At 44.5% G+C, this 22,766-nt stretch overlaps 2 protein-coding genes across 7 annotated transcripts in view; one reads left to right on the forward strand and one right to left on the reverse strand.

Moving 5' to 3' along the window:
• The window catches only part of CD247 (CD247 molecule), a 79,966-nt gene extending 60,353 nt beyond the window's left edge, over positions 1 to 19,613 (forward strand). For 5 of the 6 annotated variants that reach the window (XM_032777414.2, XM_032777416.2, XM_075073024.1 and 2 more), the window contains exons 2-8: positions 79 to 185; positions 5,441 to 5,494; positions 8,621 to 8,707; positions 10,085 to 10,123; positions 12,003 to 12,059; positions 13,606 to 13,647; positions 16,956 to 19,613. In XM_032777414.2, coding sequence (XP_032633305.1) covers positions 79 to 185; positions 5,441 to 5,494; positions 8,621 to 8,707; positions 10,085 to 10,123; positions 12,003 to 12,059; positions 13,606 to 13,647; positions 16,956 to 17,021 — 452 coding nt within the window. In that variant the 3' untranslated portion in view covers positions 17,022 to 19,613. The remainder of the gene's footprint in view (positions 1 to 78; positions 186 to 5,440; positions 5,495 to 8,620; positions 8,708 to 10,084; positions 10,124 to 12,002; positions 12,060 to 13,605; positions 13,648 to 16,955) is intronic. The other variant, XM_075073027.1, reaches the window with a different exon arrangement.
• The window catches only part of RCSD1 (RCSD domain containing 1), a 368,022-nt gene that overhangs the window by 151,602 nt on the left and 193,654 nt on the right, over positions 1 to 22,766 (reverse strand). The gene's annotated exons all lie outside the window — the stretch shown is intronic.

The following is a 22,766-nucleotide window of genomic DNA, read 5'->3' on the forward strand; positions in this document are numbered from 1 at the left end:
CTGCCACATACACGCCAGGCTGTATATTATAATGCAAATGACCTTGTTTTTATTAATGTACTTGGTATTTCTGTACAGATGCTGCACCGGTTATGGGACTGACAGACCCGAGACTGTGCTACATACTGGATGGAATCCTCTTCATCTATGCAGTCATCATTACGGCCCTCTTTTTGAAAGCTAAGGTTAGTCTAATCACCACCAGGCCTCCTCAAAACACTGAACCATTTGGTGTTTGTCAGGCTGTCTGTGGGCTGAGAAGTGGTTGGGGGAAGATCAGATTTTCTTGGATAGTTGCCTGGCTTGAAAGATGTTGTATAAGCCTATGGTCTTTTGGCTCTCATTGCAAATGAGAAGTGCCAGGTTTTCAGATTCATCGTTGTGATGCCTGAGGGCCTGTTGCTGAGCACTGGGATCTGGCAGGAGTGAAAGCAGTTCAGTATTTGAGCGCTGAAGATGTAGGGAAAGCATGGTAGGATTATTGCAACTTCCTTTGTGGTAAGGCCTTTCCTTTTCTGAAGTGGGCTGTGAGCACTCTTAACTGATTTTGTTTTTCCAGAGCAGGACGCAAAAGTGCATGAGTCCCAAGCATAAAATGCAAAATCTAGCAAAACGTTTTGTTAGACGATCTGTCTTGGTAGGTTAATTAAAAAGAAACAGGCAGTGCTCCTTCAAGAGTCGCACCCACTCACCATCAGACTATGGAAAGTACAAGAAGGGGTCTGGGAGATTTCAGAAAATAACCGAGTCACTGTGGGTGATGTTGGCAAGGTTCCCCAGAGTCAGCATCCTGTGGGGACTGAGCATCTGCAGCATTTCTTCTCTTTCCACTTTAGAACTTGCAGGTGATTTTTTGCTCATGCCCCACCTTTGGCCCGGTCTTTGGACGAGGTATCAACATAAAGAATAATACCAACTAGCCCCAGCCTGATATCGCCTCGTTCAAGCCGTGGTCAGTGCTTTTCCTGCCTTTAGGCAACATGATGGCCATGTGATAATAGTTCAGCGCTGAAGGCTCGGGGACCCCCACACGCCCTGCCAACAAAGCAAGGAATTGTGGGTCTGGTAGCCGTTCTGAGCATGTTTATTATTATTGTGCCATGGGGCCTAGTCAGGGTAATGAAAAGACAGTCCCTGCCTCAGAAAGATCACTGTCTCAACTTATGACAAGGCAAAATGGGTGTATAAAACAGACAAATGGGAGTGGGGAAGGGGGACAAAATATTTTGCAAAAGCATCCACATTTTACTGTCAAACAGTAGCCTCTGCTTTGAGGAAGGATAAATTACTGGGTCTACCCATTTTGATGGGGAATAGTTTTTTCCTTCTCCACAAGGCTTGGTGTGGGAGAAGTGGGCAGTGAAGGTGGGAATTTTTGCCAGAGAGGAGACAGTGTCAGAGGGATGGATGGAAACTTGAACACCAGTGGCTGGGGACGTCTAACTGAAGTAGGCCTCCATGCAGTTCAACTGTTCCCAAACTTCAAAAGTGACTAGTGATGTTGGCTGTCTTAGGTGAAAATTCTTAGACATAACCTTTCCCTGAAGGGGAGGAATGGAGAGGAAACATCACATGATAGATGCCAGTCTCCTTGGCCCAGAGCTGTAATGGTATTTAGCCTCCTAACTTTCATTGACTTCAACGGAATGAAGCGTAAGTACCTTGGTGGTTCTGGGTCCTCGTATCAGAGCAGCGTACAGTTAACTACAGTGGTGGACATGGTATCAAAAGCTGCACAGAATAGGTAGGAGATGCTGGGTCAGCACTGCGAGTAGGTTTACGTCTCTTTGAAATGAAGAGACTGTGATAAATGGAGAGAAAGGAATACCTCAGGAACAGGGTCTGAGCACTTAGGAGAAAACCCAAGCTAACCTGTGTTTTTAAAAAAATAAAACCACCACTCTGGATGTCGAGTTGGGGATTGGTAATGGATACATGGAGTCTTAGGAGATTGGTGCCGGCTGGGAGCTGTGACAGAGGTAAGTGGGCAATGATGGGCTGTTGTTGACATCTGATGGCTGTTCCCATGAAAGGAGTTGGTGGCTTCAGTCCAGTTCCCCCCCACGGGCCAATTTAAGGGAGCTGGGGGGAAGCACAAACCCCGCTTTTGGCTAAAAGCAGAGGGGAGCATCCCTCCTCTCCCTGGCTTAGGCAAGCAGCTCTTACTTAGCATCTTCAGCCCAAAAACCCACTCAAAATGGGTACCTTCCTTGTCAGCCTGCCACAGAGAAGCCAAGGATTGAATAGGCCTGGAACAGGATCTTTCTTCTTGCAGGTCCCTCCCAGTCAGGGCAGAGGTGTGCTAGTTTGGGCTGGCAGAGGGGAAGCTTGCCCTGCAACTGCTGGCACTCATCTGTTCCACAGAAAAACAGTGTCCCAAGGCAGCATAGCCACCACGAAACAGATGAAAGTTCTGCTCTAGGAATGCTAGCCTGTGTGAGCCTGCCAGAGTGAAAAGACAGACAGATGTCCCCCACATGCACATTGTACTTGACTGTGGGAGTCATGGACTTGTCCTGCTGTTGGGGAAAGACAGTGATCATTAGGAAGGGCTCAGTGAAATTGCCCAGGAGCTTGTGAACCTGGAGCAGCAAGATGCTGAAGGAGGGGTGAACTAGCTCAGCAGTTGCTTGTTCCCAGCCCAGAACTCCTCTAAAGTGAGAAACCAAAGTGAGAGAAATTCTTTCCCCTTCAAAGGTTAAAGCTTAGTGACAGATCTGCAGGGTGGGTGATTTGAATATTGGCAGCAGGTGCATGTAATCTGCTTGGAGATGTCCTAGGCAGTGGATTTTACCCATAGGAGATGGAATAGCCTACCTTCTGCAGTGTGTCTGTTAACTAAATGCATATACAGTAATAATTCAGTGATAGCAAATAAATAAGTTGCTGCTTCAGAGGAAGAGGCAAGAGGATCAACCCATCCCTGGTACCCCTCCATTTATATAAGATGGAGCTAAAAAAATTGGACACTGTAGCCTTCCCAGTGTCCTGATGGGGAGAGCAAAGAGGAGCTGTTCTGATTCCCCTCAGCAAGAGGAGTCCGTACATGCAAGTCCCGTCTACCTGGTGTTCTTCCCTCTAGAAAGTGGTGTCTGTGTATAAAGTTCTGTGCATACATGCAGTGCAAATCCCTTGCCTAAATTCATAGTTTAGGGCCAGAAGACATCATCAGATCCTCTAGTCTGATCTGTATATCACAGACCATTAAATTTCTCCAAATTTACCCCTGTATCAAGTCTTGAAACCCTTCAGCTTAGACAAACCTTCCATCAATCTTTTGCTACGTAGGCATGCCTGGGGTAGAAAGCTTTTTGTGTGATGCTTTCTTGTGTAGAAAGTTGGCTACAAAGAGGCTCTGCTGAATTCCCCAGGAGAACCAGAGCAGCTTCAGTGGGATTAAAAATGTAACCATTTCCCTAGCAGATCTCATAAATTACTAGAATAGAAGCGATTTTGTCTTGTGGCACTTAGAGGCTCTGTAAAGCTTGTCAGTTCTTTGCTTTAGCTATTGGGCTGTAGAACTGGTATCTCTCCTGGCTGCTGCATAGGCAGAGCTGAGAGGGCCTTCACAGAACTGCTGGCTATCTCATTGCCCAGTAATGGAATTGTATTTAAATGAATTGATATTGGCCTGACAAGCCATCAGCCTGCTTTGGCCATCTTTGCTTTGGCAGGGTCTGTGTGACTACAACTGCTCCAGCCCCCTTTTAAGCCTGCTACAGCAGCCGGCAAGCACCTTCAGACTGCAGCGGTGGTGAGATTCATACTGATTGCTAGAGCCCCCTCCTCACCCATGCCAGGCTGGGGTCACAGAGCTCTTAGATGCAAGTTATGTATGTGCTATCTTTGGTAAGCACTTTAGCTGTAAGTGTGGTGCTAATGGGTATACAGCGATGCCTGCGTCCCTTCGAAGTATTGGAGGTGGGGGATGCCCCAACATGGCAGGCACAGCTGCTCTGTAGAGATGTGCGTGGAGCCAGTGTCCTACTGCACCTGATTAAACAAGGCATGGGCAAAGAACCCGCCTGAAGGAGCTGTCATGGCTTCCAGGGATCAGCCTGCACTAACAGACCTTGTAGACTGTGTAGGTTTGGGACCTGGTTACCCAAGATCACCTTTCTTCCCATGAATACGTACTACGCTAGTCAGGATCAGCAGAGGCTGAAGTGGAGTGCCCTCTGTGAAAGTGAGGAGCTGCTAGCAGGTGCTCTCTGGGAAGCCTCTATTTTGAACCCCACCCCACAATCTGTTGAAGTCTAGACTTCTTAATCTTCCAACCATGCAGCAAAGCTTGTCTCTTCTCTCTTTTCTCAGTCAGTCTGCTGAGGAGGGCCTCATTTGATGTGGATATATTTATGGGTGCACATTTGTCTGCTTATATTGTGATTAAGATATGAGATAGAGGCCCGGAGCACTGGATGGGCCCCTAGAGATGCATCTTTTTAAAATGAATGAATAGGCAATGCAAACTGACCTTGTAAACTCCACTGTGGTAAGAAGGGGGTTTAGAAGCTCTGTAGCTTACAGCACCTGCCAAATATCCAAAGGAGGCTATGCCATTCGTGTGTGTGTGTGGGGGGGGGGGAACTAAATGTCAGACTAAGTTTACGTTTCTGGAGTCTGTCTGCTAGTTTTCAGCACACAAAGCAAATCTGAAATGTTTAGGACAAGCTCCTTTTGAGCTATGAGAGGTTAAAACACTTGTAAAAATTTGGTCAAAAATCTCAGAACTCAAATGGCTGCTTTTAATTTATACGCTTTCCCTTCCTCCCTCTCCCTCTCCCCACTGAAAAAAAACAACAAACTAAGCCTGGGCAGGCTAAGAAATGTGTGTGGCTGGTTGCAAGAGTTTGTGCAGATGGGAGCAAAAATATTCAGACATAAGAGGAAAATTTTCAAACACCCCTCCCCCAATCTATATAGCACCTTTTGCCACTGCACATCCTGGGGACTTAAAAGGTGTCATAGTCTTTCAGAGCTTGATCCTGCAGGGCGGGGCCCATGAAAGACCTCATTAATGGTAGCAGCCCTTGTCCTCATGAGAGACTTTCCAATAACGGACTGCATGCATCGGCTTGGAGCTCGACACTGACCCTGCCGTAACATGCCCGGTGTGCACATGCACAGTGAAGGGGAACACTCAGTAGGAAATTCTGTGTTTAAGCTTCCAAAGGGCTGCTGTAAAGCACCATTAAAAGGATGACCAATCCCAGAGAGTGGACTGAAATACAAAGGAAAGCTCCCGTGGAGAGTAGGGCAGGAATTTGTATAGTTTTTTGGCCCTTTTAGGCACCCCAGATGGCAAACTCTTGATGGCACTGGCAGGGCCACAGGCTATTCATCTGTAGGTTCCCCACCTAAGGTAAGAATAACTCCTCCAGGGGGTGTATCTACTATGCTGCCGTTGCCAGGTGCTCACTTTGCTTTCTCTCTCTTTCAGTTCAGCAATGCCCCTGAACCCCCGGCTCTTCAGGGCCAGAATGATGTGTATAATGTAAGTGACTGCTGCTCTTATGTCAACATGTTTTTAATCCGCTCATCCAGACATGCTCTCTCCTCTCCTCCTGCTGTCCTGTGACCGAGGTGGTGTTCTTCTGGCCAGAAGGCTCTCAGGATGGGCTGGATGAGGTAGACTAATGAGGAACAATCACAAATGGGCAGTGCAGTAGCTACAAGGGGAAGTGACTTCCCACTGGGGCTGGCTTCTAACTGCTCACCTTGGGAGGGAAACTTCCTTCTAACTCACCTGCTACCAACAGAACACTAAGACTCTGGTTGAAGGCTTGACTCTATAATGTGCAGGAGGTGCACTTGGCACGTCCATTCACCAGAAGGGTGGGAGCAGTTAATTCTAGTATTGAGCTGGTGTGCTCCAGTTGGCAGATGCAGCCTATCCAGTGCATGCACGGGGGCTGGGGTGTGGATCAGAGTGCTATCTGTGAGTCCATGAAACACACATGTGCCCATCTGCATATGCTTTCCTCTACAGAGGGCCTGACCCTGCAGTACTACCTCACACTGCATAGGCCTCATTTAAGTCGCCTGCATCTCTTCACTGCTCCGTGTGATAGGGTTTAGAATATGGATCTCTGGAATGCAACACTTTAAGGGTCGAAGGTGAACGCTTCCCAGATTATTTATTAACTATTGCTTGAATGTAGCATTGTGGGTCGCTGGAAAGGGAGTTGATTATAGATGGTTTATAAGGTACCAAATCTAACCTCTCTGCGTATAAAGAGTACTCTAGTAATGGACCAGAGCACTGCACTTGTAGCAGTGATAGTATAGTATGTGGAGCTATTGTACAATATTACGTATTTTCACAAATAAGTGTCTGGTTATTTTTTTTAAAATAACCCCACAACGTCTCAACGTGCTGTTGATCTCCTGACAGGAGTTTATTTTAGGTTTATGAGAATTTTATTATTTTACCTTTAGAAATGAAGGAAGGTGGTTTAAGGTTTATAAACTAATATCTTTACACTAATTTTTACCTGCTGTCAGGTAAAGAGGCTGGCTAATGCTGAGGGATCAATTTAGTTATATAGCTTTTCTTCTACACACTTACACCGTGTCAGATTCTCTCTTTGCTGATAGGAACAATATGGCACAGCACAGTGGCATGACTCTTCCATTAAACCATGACAAGGTGTTAGTATAGTAAACTCTTGGGAAGGGGGAGAGAGAGACAGAGGGGTCACCCTACCCTTGCTTAATTAACCAGAATTCATCATTAGACCTAGAACAGGAACATGCTTGTAGTGATGTTTTACCTGCCTCTCAGGCTTGGTGAGACCAGAGTAAGTGGAAGAGCCTGCTGGTCAGAGATTGATCCTGTCTTGAGCTGCAGGAAATGGATGAATTTGTGTAAACCGAGATTTACTGACCTACTGGGGTCCAGATCTAACTTCATATACTCCCAGAGGTAATGTTTGGAGGTTGGATTTTTATTTGACCCTGACAGCTGGCTGGGTCTGAATTTGGATTCAGCATTAGAATCCAAACGGTGGAAATCTCATTCCAACATGTTTGCTTGCTTGCCCTCCCTCGGCCCCTGTTCCCCCACATCCTGTCTGTCTGCAGGGCCCTCACTCACTGCTCTTGTGTTTCTAAATGAGGCATCCACAAACCCCTTCCCATACCTGGCTTCCAGGTATTTGGCCCTTTGCAAGAGCTAGGAATTGACTTAACCCTCTTCTCCCTACTGACGGCAGCCTGGGGCAGCAATGTCTGCTCCCTGCTGCGGGTGTGGCACACAGGAACTGCACACTGAAAAACATTTGTGTAGTCCCTGAGGTGGCTCTATTCTAAAGAACCCAGGAAAGGTGGAGGCCTGTGCCTCTTCCTCCCAGAAGGCAGCAAGGGTGAGTGGGGGAGGATAGGGCAGGGGAAATCTGGGCAAGATCAGAGCTAGACCCCAGAAGTAACAACTGTCCATTTCCAGGTTTTGGATTTGAACGGAAGATGAGGTGGGATCAGATATGCAGAATCTGAACACCGCTGGGGAGATTCTTGTTCTTCAAGTAACAGGGCTCACTTTATCTCCTGTGGCTCATGAGTCACCATGGCGCCATTGGTTTAGTCATGTGACTTGCTGTGTATCCTAGAACATGGGAAGTACCAGACTGGCTCAGACCTGTCTTTTATAGTGGCTGGTATCAGATGCTGAAGTGGACAATGCAAACAACTCCACAGTAGGGAGATGTGAGAATCTGCTCCTCCTGAAGTGTTTGCCTAGCCCCAGATAGCTAGAGATTAGTTTAAGATTTGAAGCATGGAAGTGTTAGATCTCTTCCAATAATCTTTTTAGCATTAACTGTTAATCTCTGGATAGTCTTATCCATATAAATGTACAGTCTCTTTGAATTTTGCCCAGTTCTTGACCTCAACCAGATGGCCACGGGATCATCTAATCGTTGAATGGATGAAAAAGTATTTCTTTTGTATGTTTTGAAGTTGCCATCTTTTCAAGTCCATTGAATGTCCTCTCATTCTTGTGATATGAGATAGGGAGAATAGAAGCATCTGATCTATCCTTTTTTTTTTTTTTTTATATCATGCCTTATTTTGGGTACTTCTATCATGGCCATTTCATATTTGTCTACTTTGTAAAGTAAATCATCCCAATTAAGACTTAGCTCAGGCACAAGATTTACTGAATGCAAATCATGACTTTTTAAAGGGGAAAAAAATCAAATATGTAATGTCATGGCTGATGTAGATATGGCATGAGTGTATCTTCTGTTAAATAGAATCAAATCTGCTCCATGTATGAGTGTACATCCCCACCTACTAGAGGCAGACAGTCTAAAAGTCTCAGTCCTATGTCAACTAACTGTGATTTACCTTTAGCTCTAGCCGCAGGGTCCTGGGGCAGGAAGATCTGAATTCTAGTGGATAGACTAGCAAGCAGGGTGGCTGGTGCATACAGCCCTACATCATTCGTGTTGATTATTTTTCCTTTAAAACTCCTACTTGGCTTATTTATCAGTTATAACTTGTGCAGTAAATTGGATGTTGAACTGGAATTTCCTTCCAGTGTTAACTAAGCCAAGATCTAAGTTGCTTATTAGCAGAATCTCTGTCACTCTTGACTACTTTTCTTTTGTTTTCATTGCAGAAATTGTCTCGTACAACCAGAGATGAATATGATGTTCTGGGAACTAAAAAGAGAGGCTCTGACCTTGAAATGGGAGGGAGAAATCAGGTAACTTCCTCTTGCCTGCACTCTTGTTTAACTTTCCTTTTGTGCTCAACCTCTCTCAAAGATGTGCATGTGCCCATTCACACAATGTCCTGGGTAGTGTGTACAGGGCACCATTATCCTGTTAGCCACGCACGTCTGATGTGTCATCTCCGCTGCCCCACACGACTTGTCCACAACTAGAGTAGATGCCTTAATGCTAAAGCAGTTACTGGAGAGTCAAGTGATAGGTTAACCTTAAGCAGGCTTTTGCAGCTGGCACGCTGCCATGGTGTGGCTAGAATAGAGGGCTGCTAGCTAGTGGCAGTGCATCTTATTTGAAGGGCAACATAAACTGACTTAGTTGTAGAAATCATGCACCAGCTCAACTTCTTGAGACAAGAGTCTTTCGTGCCCTTAGCCACAGTGGGCTTAAGGCTAGATGTCTTTCACTTAACCCCCTGAAACCTTTTCCTGGCATAGCTATGTTGTTGAGAGGTGCATGCATTCTTTGTTTTTTAAACCAGCAGAGCTGGGCCAGCACAAACTGCACTTTGTTTGTTTGTTTCAGGGAACTGACCTAAGCTAGGTGCAGTTTTGGCAGCATACCTGTGCCCATTCTAGGAGGGCATTGCTAGTATACCTCCACTGCTGCTTTTTTTTTAATCATCTCCCTAACATAGCTGTGCCGCAACAATCTTTAGCCTAGCACCCCCCTTGCACGGGAGTGTCAAAACACCCTGCTAACTGCTTGTGTTGCAGCCTGTAGTTAACACTCTTCATGTCTTTCACAAGGCAAGGGATGACCATGAATAGAGACAGAAGAGCCCTAACAAAGCTGGAGTCTGATGTGCAGACAGTAAAATCTTCCCCTCTGCACCTTTCTTAGGAGCTCACAACAGCCCAGAATAGGAAATCACACTCCATCTCAAACCCAACGGATGTGGGGGCAGGGCATACAGAGGCTGAGTGTCTCACTGTAGATCTGTGTGACGCTTTAGCAAGTGCCAGTGAAGTAACATAAGAGTCATAATAACTGCACTGGCTGAGACCTCACTGCTGTTGGAGAGGAAGAGGGAGGGGACACCTTCCCCTTGCTCAGTGTTTCAGGGTTTTCCTTCTGTAGGACAGCTATGCAGATCAAGGGAGGAAGGATTAGGTTTCAGTAAGCATAAAAAATAAACAACTCCTTCAAAGCAGCAGTAGCTTTTCTACCCACATCTGTCCAGGTGCCAGACTGGAGAGCTGTATGCAGAAAAAGATGGCAGTAATATGCATCCACTCTCTACACTGGATACATAGAAACATGTCAGTACATAGCTGTAGCTATGAAAACGGCACAGAGGTAAAGGATGCTGACACTATGTTGATTACTCAGCTCTCTTCCCCTCTGTTTTTCAGCAGAGAAGAAAGAAGTCATCTCAGGACACAGTTTACACTGTGAGTAAATTAAGGTGCTGCAGGGTGCTAAAGGCAGTGTTTGATACACACACTCTCCCTCTCCAATGTCTCTGTGCTGATGATGTGGGTCAGGTTTTGGATATGTTCTCCATGCTGTCACCTTTCCCCAAAATGAGCTAGACTGACCTGCTTCATAGGGGGAGGATGGGGACTGCACAGAGATATACAGCCTACCGCCTTGCACTTACTGCCCCAGTCTATGGAATATTTTTGCTTCCAGCGGTCCTCCTGCCTGATCTCTCTGAAGCAGAACTTCCCTTGTAACTAACTGCATCCCCAGTAGCATCTTACTGGGGATACTGGTTCATTAACACAACCACAGTGAAGGTGAACAACTCTACTACCCCCTAGGGTAAGATGAACAGTAATGACCTGGAGAGTTAGCACTGGAGTCCTGCTCAACTTCTCCCTGGGTTTTCATCCTGTGTTGGGAATTTTCAGCTGCACTTCGGAGTCAATCAGTTGGCCTTACAGACTTTCAGCACCACCTGAGTTAGCAAATCCCTTCCCATAGCACATCCAGGAGGATCTCCTCTTTTTCTGACCTTGCAGAGTTCCTTTTTCTCCCTCCCTCTATAGCCTGAGTACCACCCTCTGCCTGGCCAAGTTCAGTTTCTCTCTCTAAATGGAGTGCTCTGAACCTTGGTGATATGGTGATAAAGTACTGGTAAAATAAATAGTCCATTTGATTTCATCCATGCTGCATATTCATTGGCTTGCCCCATGCAATATGCTATGCAAAGACCAACTGGTCTGAGGTATAGAGGAAAACTCTGCACATAGTACTAATAGCTCTTGAGATGCTTCATGACCACAGTCCAAGAAAAGTCATCTGGTGGCGTATGAGAATGAAACAGGTAGCTGAAGGCTAGCCAGGCTCATCCAGGATCAGTATCAGGGCGCTGTTACCACAGTTAGAAGGCCATGAGGAGAAACTGAACAGTTTCTAGTAAGAGCTGGAGTACACCACGGCTTGACAAAGTCCCTTTTTTATTTACATGGGTACTTAATACACTTTCAGAGAACAGCCAGAGCGTGCCACCCTGCCGCATGCCTTTTGCAGCTGATGATGTGCTTGTTGGGGAGAGCAAAGAGGAAATGAAAGATTTCAGAGAGACGGAGGGGGCATACTTGAAAGAAATGGCATGAAAATCAGCTGCAATAAAACAGAGTATAGGGGCTGTAGATTTGATACCTTGCAGGAAAGTGCCAAAACTAAGTCTGCAGGGCAGCCATTACTAACAGACACAGAAGTTCGAGAGCCTAGGTTTGATAGTAGAGGATACAGGTGAGCTCAGCAGAACAGGAAAGGCATGGATTAAATGGAAAGAAGTGAGCTGACTGCTCTGCAATAGGCGAATGCCTAACAAATTGAAAACAAAGATCTTGCAAGACTGTAACGAGGCCTGCATTTTTATGGCTCCAAATTCTGGGCATTGAGGAAGAGAGAGAAGCAGATCTTGAATACAGTGGAAATGAATGCATTAAACTGGATGCTTGCAGTTAGAAGGATGGAGGAGGAGGAGAAGATTGGAAGAACATATAAGAAACAGGATTAAGCCCTCCATTTTTAAGCTTAAGAGAAGGGTTGGAAGACTCAGAGCCAGATGTCATACAAAAGGATTTGATTAGCTGTCGAATTTCCAAGAATCTGCTTTAAGACAGACTGGAATGGAGAAGGTCTCAAAGAACCAACCTCATCTAGTTGGAACTAAGGCTAGGAGTTGTCTGAGGAAAGGGTGGGATTAGAAGTGAAAGAAAGGGAAAGGAGCAACGCTGCAGTGTGACTCAGGATATCAATGGGGCTATAGCATGGCTTCTTACACTGCTAATGCTGTTCTCTAAATTTGGTTGCCAGTCTTTGCAGAAGGACAAGATGGGCGAGGCATACAGCGAAATTGGGAAGAAGGGAGAGGTGAGTGGTACCTTTCTTTTCAACAAGGGCAAGTACAATGATGCTAAGGATTTTCCATCCCATATAAGAGGTTCCTACTACAACACACATCCTCATGACTATCACACACACAAGGTGAATTCCCAATTTAAACAAACCACCACCCCACTAAAGCAAAAATTGACTTCTTTCCAGTAGCAGCTGCAGTCTACTAGTGCTTTCCAAACAGCTAATACATTAAATATGGACGTGCTTTGAGAGCTGCTGATGAAAAGCACTCTACAAACAGCTACATTAATGTCGCTTTTACTTTTCTGTTCATGACTTGAGTGCAACATTAGAGGTTAGACAGACGGTAGCATCCCATGGATACTAGAAACAAACGGTTACACCTCTGCCCTTATGCAGGGCATTCAGTTCTGTGCCTGCAGAATAACTTCAGGGGAAAAAAAGTAAATGTGCTGATTTTTAAAAACCATTATACTAATTTTCTTCCTTCCCAGCTTAATTTAAGTTTCAGTGGAAAGTCTGAAGAAAATCAGTTCTGTAGTTTCAAAGTTCTGAATGTTTAATATCAAGTGAATTTTGGAATATATTGAAAAAAATCTGTTGTGCACGCTTGGTGCACAGTTTACAAGTGCTCCAGTTTCCCCTCTCAAACGAAATAAAGGAGCTCATGGTTCTGGGTAAGGATCATACCCTGGCTGAGTTTCATCTCTCAAGCATCTTTATGGTAGTTCTTGCTAAAATTGTGTAGGTAGACTTGTTTTCAAAAATGTAAATACCCCCTTTCCTGTCACTGGAACAGGTACGGGCCTGGGCTCAAAGTTCCAAACAAAAATTCACTCCCAGAAAAAGACAAATCGGAGAATTTCATCCTCATTAAGAGTCTTTTGTTTCAGAAAGCTGTGAAAACAAGGGCATTTAGTGTAAACTTTAACTTTAGTGGGCACTACAGCTGATAATGTCCACCTGACCCCCTCAGATAGGGGTGTACGTGCACCTTGTCACTCACCCTTTCGTACATACATTGTAGTGCCCACGGACTGCTGCAGCCACTCTTTGAAATGTCACACTTGGAAACCTGCAACTTGCATGATACTGTGGTCAGCTGGTTAATCTGACAAAACACCATTCCAAGGGAAATGTTTCATTGATTGGCATCCAGGTCATAAGGCAGGTTTTTCTTCTGAAAGCCGAGATACAGACAGCGGTGGGGCTATTTACATGCATGTCATTTTACTGAAGGCTGTTTGTTTGTTGTTTCCTAAAGGGCCCAGCTTTGCATCATAAGCTGTTCACAAGATTAATGCTGAGTGAATAGCTGAAGGTTAGGAAACTTGCTGCATTGTCCTCTGTATTTAATAGAGTGAAGAGTCACTTGGCCCCCACATGGCATGCAGCAGTCACTACCTGAGAAATGAGGGCTATTTCTTAATTGTATCTAGCCTATAAAATAAGAGGCACTTTTGTGAATACCATATATTGAAATACAGTAAATCACAGCACCCCCCTACATAAAACAGTAGTGGCTATTAATCCACGGCTTCTCTTTTACTTCCCAAAGCACCAGAGGCGGCGAGGCAAAGGGAATGATGCTGTCTACCAGGTAGGGAGTGCATACATAGCAATGTTCTCATCAAATGCAGTGATTTGATTGCAGCTCCTAACTGTGTCTAACGTTTGCTGATGCTATGGAGCTTCAGAATGTCCGTCTGACCAGAGGTGATGTGCTGCTGCTACTTCCAAGCTAAGACCGCCCCTCTCTAACCCTTTGTTAAAAGTAGCCCAGATCATCTTAAATGTCCTTGCTATTTGGATTCTCTAGCAGGAGAGGGAGCTGCTCTACATTGATTCCAAAACTCTGGCAGCTGGACTTTCTAGAAGAATCATTTGCTCCCTCTGTCTGCTCTATAGCCCCTGCTCCAGATAGGTCAGCTGTACCATGGAAGGGACATGGCTGGTTGTTCTTGAAGTAGCCTGAATTACCTGCTATGTAATATGACGAACTGTTGGTTAAGGGCTGCCTAGCATCTGCAGCAATTCAAAGGTCAAATGAAAAGCTTAGTTCTCCTGGTTGAGGGCAGGTGGTGACCACCAGCTCCAGTCAACAAGCAGGTTTCGTTATCTTACAGAATTGAATAGGCACGTTCATTAAGGGATTTTCTTTTGCACGTGTAGCATTGACCACTAGCGGAGAGGGTAGAGTAGCAGCAGGGAGTCAAACCAGCACTGCAGAACCAGGACAAACTGGTATTTTTACCTGAACTGGAACTGAAAGAAAAAAAGTTGGGTGAGGGGTTTAAAATAAAGGTTTGGCATTTTTAAGCTCAATATTTTAAGCTATTGTGAACTTATTTGAGACAATAAACAGGCCTGGCTTGAGGCTTCTTTATACTAAAAAGGCTGTAGCACTTCAGTGAAGACGCTACCTATGCTGACAGGAGAGCTTCTCCGGTTGGCACAGGTCCTCCATCTCCCCAAGAGGCAGTAGCTATGTCGAGGGGAGAAGCCCTCCTGGCACCATGAGTTAGGTCAGTATAACTGTGCTGTACTGATGCACTTAAACCAACCTAAGTTGCTAGTGTAGACCAAGCCCTAGTATAAGCAAATTGGAGGAGGCAAGTCCACAAGCATGGGGAGGGAGAGGGGCAGCTTGGGAACTGCCTGTACACCAAATGAGGCAGCAGGGGCCCCCGAGATATATGAAGCATTGCTGGATATTTGTATGTGCCAATACAAACCCATGGCAGTGAGTCCCAGAGGCCAGGTCAGCTGGCTCAGGCTGAAGCCCAGACTTTGAGACCGGTTTCAGAACCAAAACATCTACACTGCTACTTTTAGCCCCACCACCTGAACCCTGTGAGCTCATTGGGCTGGGCTCTGAGACCCTGTACCATGGGTCTCTTATTGCTGTGTAGACGTACCCTCTGAGGTTCCCCTGCAGAGAGAGAAGAGGTGGAATGCTCCCTGGTCCCAGGAGTTGGTAACTTTTCAAGCCCCAGGGAAAAAGGTAATATCTCTCCATCCTCTTGGGCAATGCATTCCTTCAGATGCTCCCCCTGAGGCAGGGCCCATGTCCTAAACTCACTTATCCTTTCACTGCAGAGGTCCTATATAGGAAAGAGCAAATGGTCAAAGATGTGATCTGAGGGAACTAAAACAAAGTGTTCATAAAAAAGTTTAACAGAAAACACTCTGAAAACTCATGTTAAAGTTGAAAAATAAAACTTAAATAAATGGTCAAAATACAAAAAGCTTCAATTAACTCTTTGAATTTACTTTCACCAAGACTGAAATTTGATGTGAATCAGTTCTAACAGTAACCAAACTTTGTTTTGTTTTTGGTGGCTTGAAGCAGAATAGAACTGAACCAAAATGTAGGCTTAACCCCGCCCCTGGATAATATCCCAGATGCCCTACTTCAGTACTGAAGTTTATTTGGGCTCTTGGAGGAGCCTGGCAGATGTATTTAAGGCACTGAAGCTCAGATGATCTTATATTCCCTAGGGAAGTTCCTCATGGAGAGTCAAGGTGGGGGAACAAAGGGGAAAAAGAGAGCTTTTTTTCCTTCTTTCCTACACTTAACTTCCGGCGAGCAACTTTGTCATAGTGGTCATACTTGTAGCTGAGGACTGAGTAGGATCTCCCCGAGAAGCTTTCTCCACAAAGGCCTTAGTTGCAGGCTGGATCGCTACAGATTTCCCAGTAGTAGAACAGAACATTTTTGCTAAATGGAATGGATACTGACTCATGCTACAGCTGGGTCATTGGGTTACTAGCTTGGGATATGGGACAGCCAGGTTAAAGTCTCTACTCAGCCTGATTTGCAATGAACTGGGGTAAGAAAAAACCCTCTGATCTCCATCAGGCAGAACAAAGACTTGAACCTGGGTCTTCCACATGCCAGGTAAACATAACTAACTTACATAGACCCATACCTACCTGAAAAGTTGCCATGAACCTGAATTGTCATTGGCAGGTCAGCTCTAACCAATTATTTTATTCAAGGCTGGTTTCAACTAGGCCCTTGTGAGACTATAGACTCACAGAAAGGTAGGACTGGATGGAGGATCAAGTAAACCTAAGAATGTTCAGTATCAGCCAATGAGCTAGGAAACCTACCTCTTTAAAGTGGCACAGAGCATCTTGCTTTTAGCCAGTATCCACAGCCTGTGGGAGTCTCCAGCAGCTTGTTGCTCAGTTAGCTGTAGATGGAGCCTTTGGGTCTCAAGTACCCCAGAAACTTGTGTGCTGGTTGTTCATCACTTTAGTATACTGTTGCAATCAGTGCAAAGGATGCTGGGACAAGTAAAGTAAATAAAGCTGAGTGATGCCAAAGACCATACATTGTAGTGGAATAGAAAATCAAAGGGGTTGAGGTGGACTGAACTGGGGAAAGGGATTGATGAGTACTCTTCCATCTGCAGTGCTGCTGCCATACCAAATGCACCAGGCTGGTGGCAGGAGGTGGTGTTAAACTCAGATGTCCTTCCCAAATTCTTACTTGGGTCAGTGCTGAGGGAAATTTAGCAGGCAGAATGCACTTTCAGTTGGATATAGGTTATTGTGGTGTGCAGCTCTACCTAGCTGACACATTTGCCCACTGTTCAGACACAACCACTATGTGAGTGGAAGTGCTGCTGAGGTTAGTATTGTAAAGCACTGTGAGTTTTCAGGAGGAGTTGCTATAGCAATGTTTTTCATTAATCCATATTCAGCATGCATCTTACCTTCAGGGTAACTGACAATCATTGACCTTTCATCTTCAAGGGAAATAATGATTTGAACAAGTGCATCACTGCTACAGAACAGATTAGTGTGCTGAACACCCGCTTCCCATTTCAGGCAAGACTAAAGGCAGGCGATCGGTCCAAGGTCTACCTCATCCACCTTACCCTCTCTTTCTTCTTTCAGGGACTCAGCTCCGCAACCAAGGACACATATGATGCCCTCCAGATGCAGCCATTGCCCCCTCACTAAGTGGCATTCGTGCAGTGGATGGGCAAGACTAAGAAGTCCAGATGTTTTGGGCGAGGAGAGAAGGGAAACAATCATCAATCCAAAAAAGGCCATTCAGTCAACACCCATTTTTTCAGGACCGCAAATTAAATATGCGTGGTTTGTTGCAGCAAGTAGGACAAGTCTGGATTTAGTTTCCCTCCTCCCTTCCCCCCTTCAAAACTATACAGTCTCAAGCTTTAGCTTTTAAAATGTACATATCTGTAAAACTATTCCTAATGATAGTGGCTGTTTCGTACCAGCAAGTGTTGGGCAGGATACTAGGACGTTGAATTCTTTTCCTCCTCACTGAGCCAGTTTCTCTAGCTATTTAAAAAAACCCCCAAAACTACACCCCATATACCCACCTCACAGGTGGTTGACGTTTAATTATGGCTAAAGCACTTCTAAGGTCCTCAAAACGAAGGTGCTATAGCTACACCCAGTATTATCTACAGGAAGGCTAATCAGCATCAGCATAACTATGGCAGTCTAGCGCCAATATTTTTCTGCTGTAAATTTAGCTTTATTTCAAAGCTGGTTTTAGCTGTGGAGAGCTGTTCTTACTGTAAATGATGACACGTTCCTAGAGTGAAAGACAAATGCTAAAAGCAGGCTCTACCGTGACAGTGTGAGGAGGATTCAGTGCAAGGCTGCAACAAGCAATCAAGAAAATAACATCCCAGTGTGACCAGCTCTTGCAGCACATGAACAGCATCCAGAAATGCTAATGGAAATATATGAAAGCTAGGACATCTTTACCAGCGAGGTTCCATGGTAAAAACAGGAGTGGTGCAGCACATAAATTATGCTCGAGAACACTGGGAAAGTTGGAATTTAATTAAAGGGAAGTTTTTAAATCAACAATCCAAAACTTGAGCTCTCTCTTCCCTCACTATTGCTCAGTCCACACAATTTTTAAGGGATAGTCCTTCCTCACTTAAAATACAGCACCAAAGTATGTTCCGGTTATATAAAACAATGCCAGCAAGTGATGAGTCTTTTGCTGAGGAAAATGTACAAAAGCCGAAAGAAATGTAAGAATTTTTAAATACCTTGTAGGATAATTTTAAAGATGAGAAATACAAATTCAACGCAAAGGTGATGGTGGCTCTGCAATTCAGATAGTTTTTGATGAGGTAATAAAATGGATGGGAAAGCCATGGATGTGTAAATGTGATTAACTGAGCTGTGTGCGAGTCCTGCTGTTGCTCTCTTGCCACAAAAGCTGCCTGCACCCACCTGAACAGTCACAAGTGTCACGTCAAACTAAGCCAGGCTGGACAAGGTTAGTACGTGCTGGAAGGCTGGCATCCACGAATTGCTGAAATCTTCAGGCCTGGTCTGTATGTCGGTAACTTTTTTTGCACTGCTTTAATAATGATATTGGTTTAGAAACAGGTAAACTTACTGAAATGAGCTATACCAATATAAGCACCTTTTTAGAGTGATAGAAATGCATCTGCAGTGGGGGGGTTGGTGGGTCTACCACATTTTTTTGTACCACCTGAACTATATAGTTTCTAAAATCAATACAAATACTGGCAGTAGACAAGGCCGTTAACATGGCAATGGGGACCCTCTCAAATATAAATCTGTGGACTTACTATTCCTGTTGTGAGACAAAATGATTAGAAGCATGGAAAGATGGAGTAAAGAGGATATGCCAGAGTGTCTGCTAAAATAACAAACAGAGAAGGTCAATCCAACACTCATACTTTCATAAAACAAGACCAAGCTGCTGGTCACTGAAATTAGAAGACACTGAGTCTACAACTGCCAAAAAGAAATTGTTCTATACAAGACAAATAAGCTAGGACCTAACAGCTATAGGGCAGTAAAGCCTAGAGTTTCATATTAAAAAAAAATCTCATAGGTGCTAGGGAATAAGACAACCACTAACCTGGGGGAGTTAACAGGAAAGTTTCCCGTTATGCTGTCTCTAGCTGTGGGAGGATGTTGGCTCTCAGAAGTTCCCTCTAGTATTTCTTCCAGGACTCGCAAGGCATTGAACATACAAGGTGGTTTGAAGACTAACGAACTGGCTTTTGGGAGAGGGGCTGGCTCTGGTGTTACACACATGGTAATTGCATCCTTTCCTATTTTCCAAATTCAGTCTTTACATTCAAGAACCTTTGTCCACAGTCCCAAGCCGACAACCCAGGCTGCTGCTTCTCTTTTAGACAAGAAGAGTGGACAATGCAATGGTGGCAGAGCAAAAGCTTCTCAATGAGAGCTGATCACCTGCAATCTGTTTGGCACAACTGACAAATAGCAAGAGGGAACATCTCTCAGGACCAGCTTGATGGATCTGAGGAACAGAATTTAAGAGATTTTTGCCCTCCGACTATTGGCATATTTAAAAACCACAAACAAGTACATACATGTTAAAACACTTGGAAAATGGTTTAATGATGTTTACAACAGAAATGAACTGTACAGTTACAGTAAGTTTAATATATATAAAAAATTACAGCAGACAAATGCATCTACACAAAATCTACCATTTCATCCTGATTCACTGTAATCTACACAATCTCTCAATGCCTACAGCCACCTGCAGGCAGCCACTGGGGGGGAAAAAAAGGCATCTTTAAAGAAACAGCATCCCTTTTATCCCCCCATGAAGATAAAGATATCAATTAGTTTCAAAATCATAGGGGTCTTTCACATTTCAGTCTCAAGACCAGATGAGAATGTATTTCATCTGGGTACAAGTATCGCATTAAGGTCCCTGACTTCAAGTGTTCAGCTGACCCCAGGTGTACAAGTGATAGTATAGGAGGAGAGGTGAGAAAAAGGGTTAACACCCAGACTGCAAATTTATCTTTGGCTGAAGAGACACATAAAAGGATCCTTCCCCCCACGCTATTCACAACTCATTGCTTCATTAAAAACTATTGGCCAGCTTCAGCAGAAATGTTTTTTCCTCAAATTCCAACTTTTCACTCAAAGAGAAACTGATGTTTTCAAACTAACATGCTTCCAAGATTTTTCTTAAATAAATCTTGGGCCACCCCCACTGCTCAGGGGGAGAAAAAAAAAATACACTTTGACCTACCTATGTAAAACATAAATTCAGATCTTTAGAAAAATTAAGGATGCTGTCTCCTTAAAAAAGAAATAAGGAATCTCAGCTGGGAATGGCAATCAATCTAAATTGACAGTCTGGTGGAAGTTCATTATGGAATATTATGTACACTTTAGAACTTTTTAATTATGAACACCTAGGCAGTGAAAACTGTTATGTTAATACGTACATAGACACACCCAAAACATACAAAAATACTATTATTTCAAACTACTAAGAATAGGACAGTTCAGTTATCTCCATGCTATGACTTTAAGAGCATTACACTGAAACAAACAAGAATTTAAACGACAATTCTTTTAATATCCCAGAAATATACCAAAATATACATCTAAGCTTTGGAATTACTGAGGTTAGACTAATGCAAGTGCTGGGTAATCGTACTTAATACACAAGTCTAAGGTTCTGCAGGAAAGAAATTATCTTTGGTATCTGCATCAGGCTAATATTATTAACATTTGGATTTTGCTTTGGGATAGAGCTTGTATGACCCTAGAACCAAACACCCCCCAGTCAACTGAGATTAAAAAGATCCATGTATAAAGTTCCTTCATTTGCAATCCCCCCCAAAAGTTAAAAAGTCACAGGCATCTACCTAGCATAAAAGGTTGAGAAATACAATGCATAGTTGCACAGTGGTGCTGCAAAAATAATAAAAATATAGAAAAAAAGAAACTAGAGAAGAAATGAAAAGCTTTTTCTTCTTTCAAGAGATTTCTCACAACAGGACAGCCTCTTCCAAGCAGTTATGCAGTGGGGGGGAGGGGGGGGGAAAGCTCAGAAGTGCACCTCAGCGTGTATTAATCATCATCACCCAGCCCCCAAAGGGTTAAAGCACCTATCAGAGCAGCCAATCATGCACCAATGTCTTCAGCTTCTCAACCAATCTGCAGAGTCCCATTGGCTGCAGCAACTCATCTGCTCTCCCAACCCACTTCCCCCAGTGGCTGCACCCTGGGTTTCTGTGAGCTTAAAGAGCAAGTTTCCTCCACAACACATTAGCAAAGGGTGGGATGGAAACTGCCTGGCTCAGGTTGAGTCAACTTTGCTGTGGAAGAGTCACAGTGTCAGGCCATGGGAAGCCAGGCATTCCACTTTAGCAGTCTGCTAGGAACCCCCTCCTCCTCTACCAGGGCTGGCCTCACAGATGGGATTGCTGAAGACACCCCTTTGTCTTTGGTTTGTTTGTTTGTTTTGAGTTTATACAATCATTAGGAAATCTTTGGTTTTGGCTGGAAATTTTAAAAGAACAAAACAAAACAAAGAAACCGCCTCCCCCCAGCTCATAGCAGCACATCGTGACCTGTCAAAGCTTCTCTTTCCCACGGGGGTGGAGGAACTACATTCAAAGTAAAGGTGGAAGGGATCAAGGATGCAGCTTCTGGACAGCCCGGGAGATACAAGATTGTCAAATAATAAAGAAGAAAATTAAATATTTGGAGAATTTTCTTTTTTGGTCCTTTTTTTTTTTTTTTTTTTTAAGGATGAATAGTGTGTGCGCAGCACTCAGCTGAAAGACGCCTTTGGGGACCTGTCTGGCCCTGGAGTTTCAGTGTAGTCCTGACACCAAGAGAGCGGGGAAAGGCAGTGGTGGATGTTTCATGCACGGATGGAGGGAGGGTGCCATTGGATATTCAGACTAATCGAGAGGACCCCTTGTAACCAAAAGAAATAGGATAAGATTGCAATTTGCCCTCATTTTGCAGTAGCTTTTAAGCAGCGACATTCAGAGGCTTTAGGGGGTCACTCCCCAGGTTGCAGGTCACGGGCTGCTATATGCCAGAGTTCAGCGTTAATCAAGGGAGGGAGGGCAGACTTGGCAACTCTGTAGGGTTTGGAGAAAGTTAAAGCAAGTTACTCAGTTACGAGTTAGAAATGAGGTATACGACAGCTCCTGTACCTGTGGCGGATAAACACCCCACACCTACTCACACCTAACCCTAGACACTATTGCAGAGGAAGGAAATGGAACAACAGTAGCAGCACTGGCAGGCCTGGGGATGGCTACCGCACTGATCCTTGCGATAGACAGTGGGCACGTGATGCTCTCCAAGGTGATCAGCACTTGCCCCCCCACCAGAACTGCCCTATTCACATTACTCCAAACCAATGATGGGCAGTTCTGCGGTGCCCCTTTCCTCTCCCTGTTGCAAAATGAGGGGCCAATCCTGCTCGCAGTTCTCAGAAGGTAGCATAGCTGGGCGATGCGTCTGCATAGGTGTCTCAGCTTGCTGAGATTTCATCCTTCAGCTCACTTGTACAAAGAAGGCACCAGGACCAACACAGTGAGGGAGACCATGGGGAAGGACTGATTTTTATCTAAACTGCCTTGTTCTGAAGGACACTATCAAGGGTGCTGTATTTGATTTTTATAAGAGCTTTCATTTCTGAAGGGGGCTGTGTGATTTCCATGGTTTACAACTTGGCATAAATAGTTTCCAGTGTCCTGGATGGAGCCAAAACAGGATCCTCTTTGTTTAATAACTTAGGATTTCTATAGCACCTTAGCATGCCAGCACCATCCATAACATTAGCACAGAACAGAGAACAATGTTTGTTAACTAGATGGTGCTACAAAAATCAGCAGGGGGCAATACATAATTTTAGTGGGTCCAACAAATATTAGATAGAGAATT

The sequence above is a fragment of the Chelonoidis abingdonii genome, chromosome 1 (genome assembly GCF_003597395.2).
Source record: "Chelonoidis abingdonii isolate Lonesome George chromosome 1, CheloAbing_2.0, whole genome shotgun sequence".
Taxonomy (NCBI): domain Eukaryota; kingdom Metazoa; phylum Chordata; order Testudines; family Testudinidae; genus Chelonoidis; species Chelonoidis abingdonii.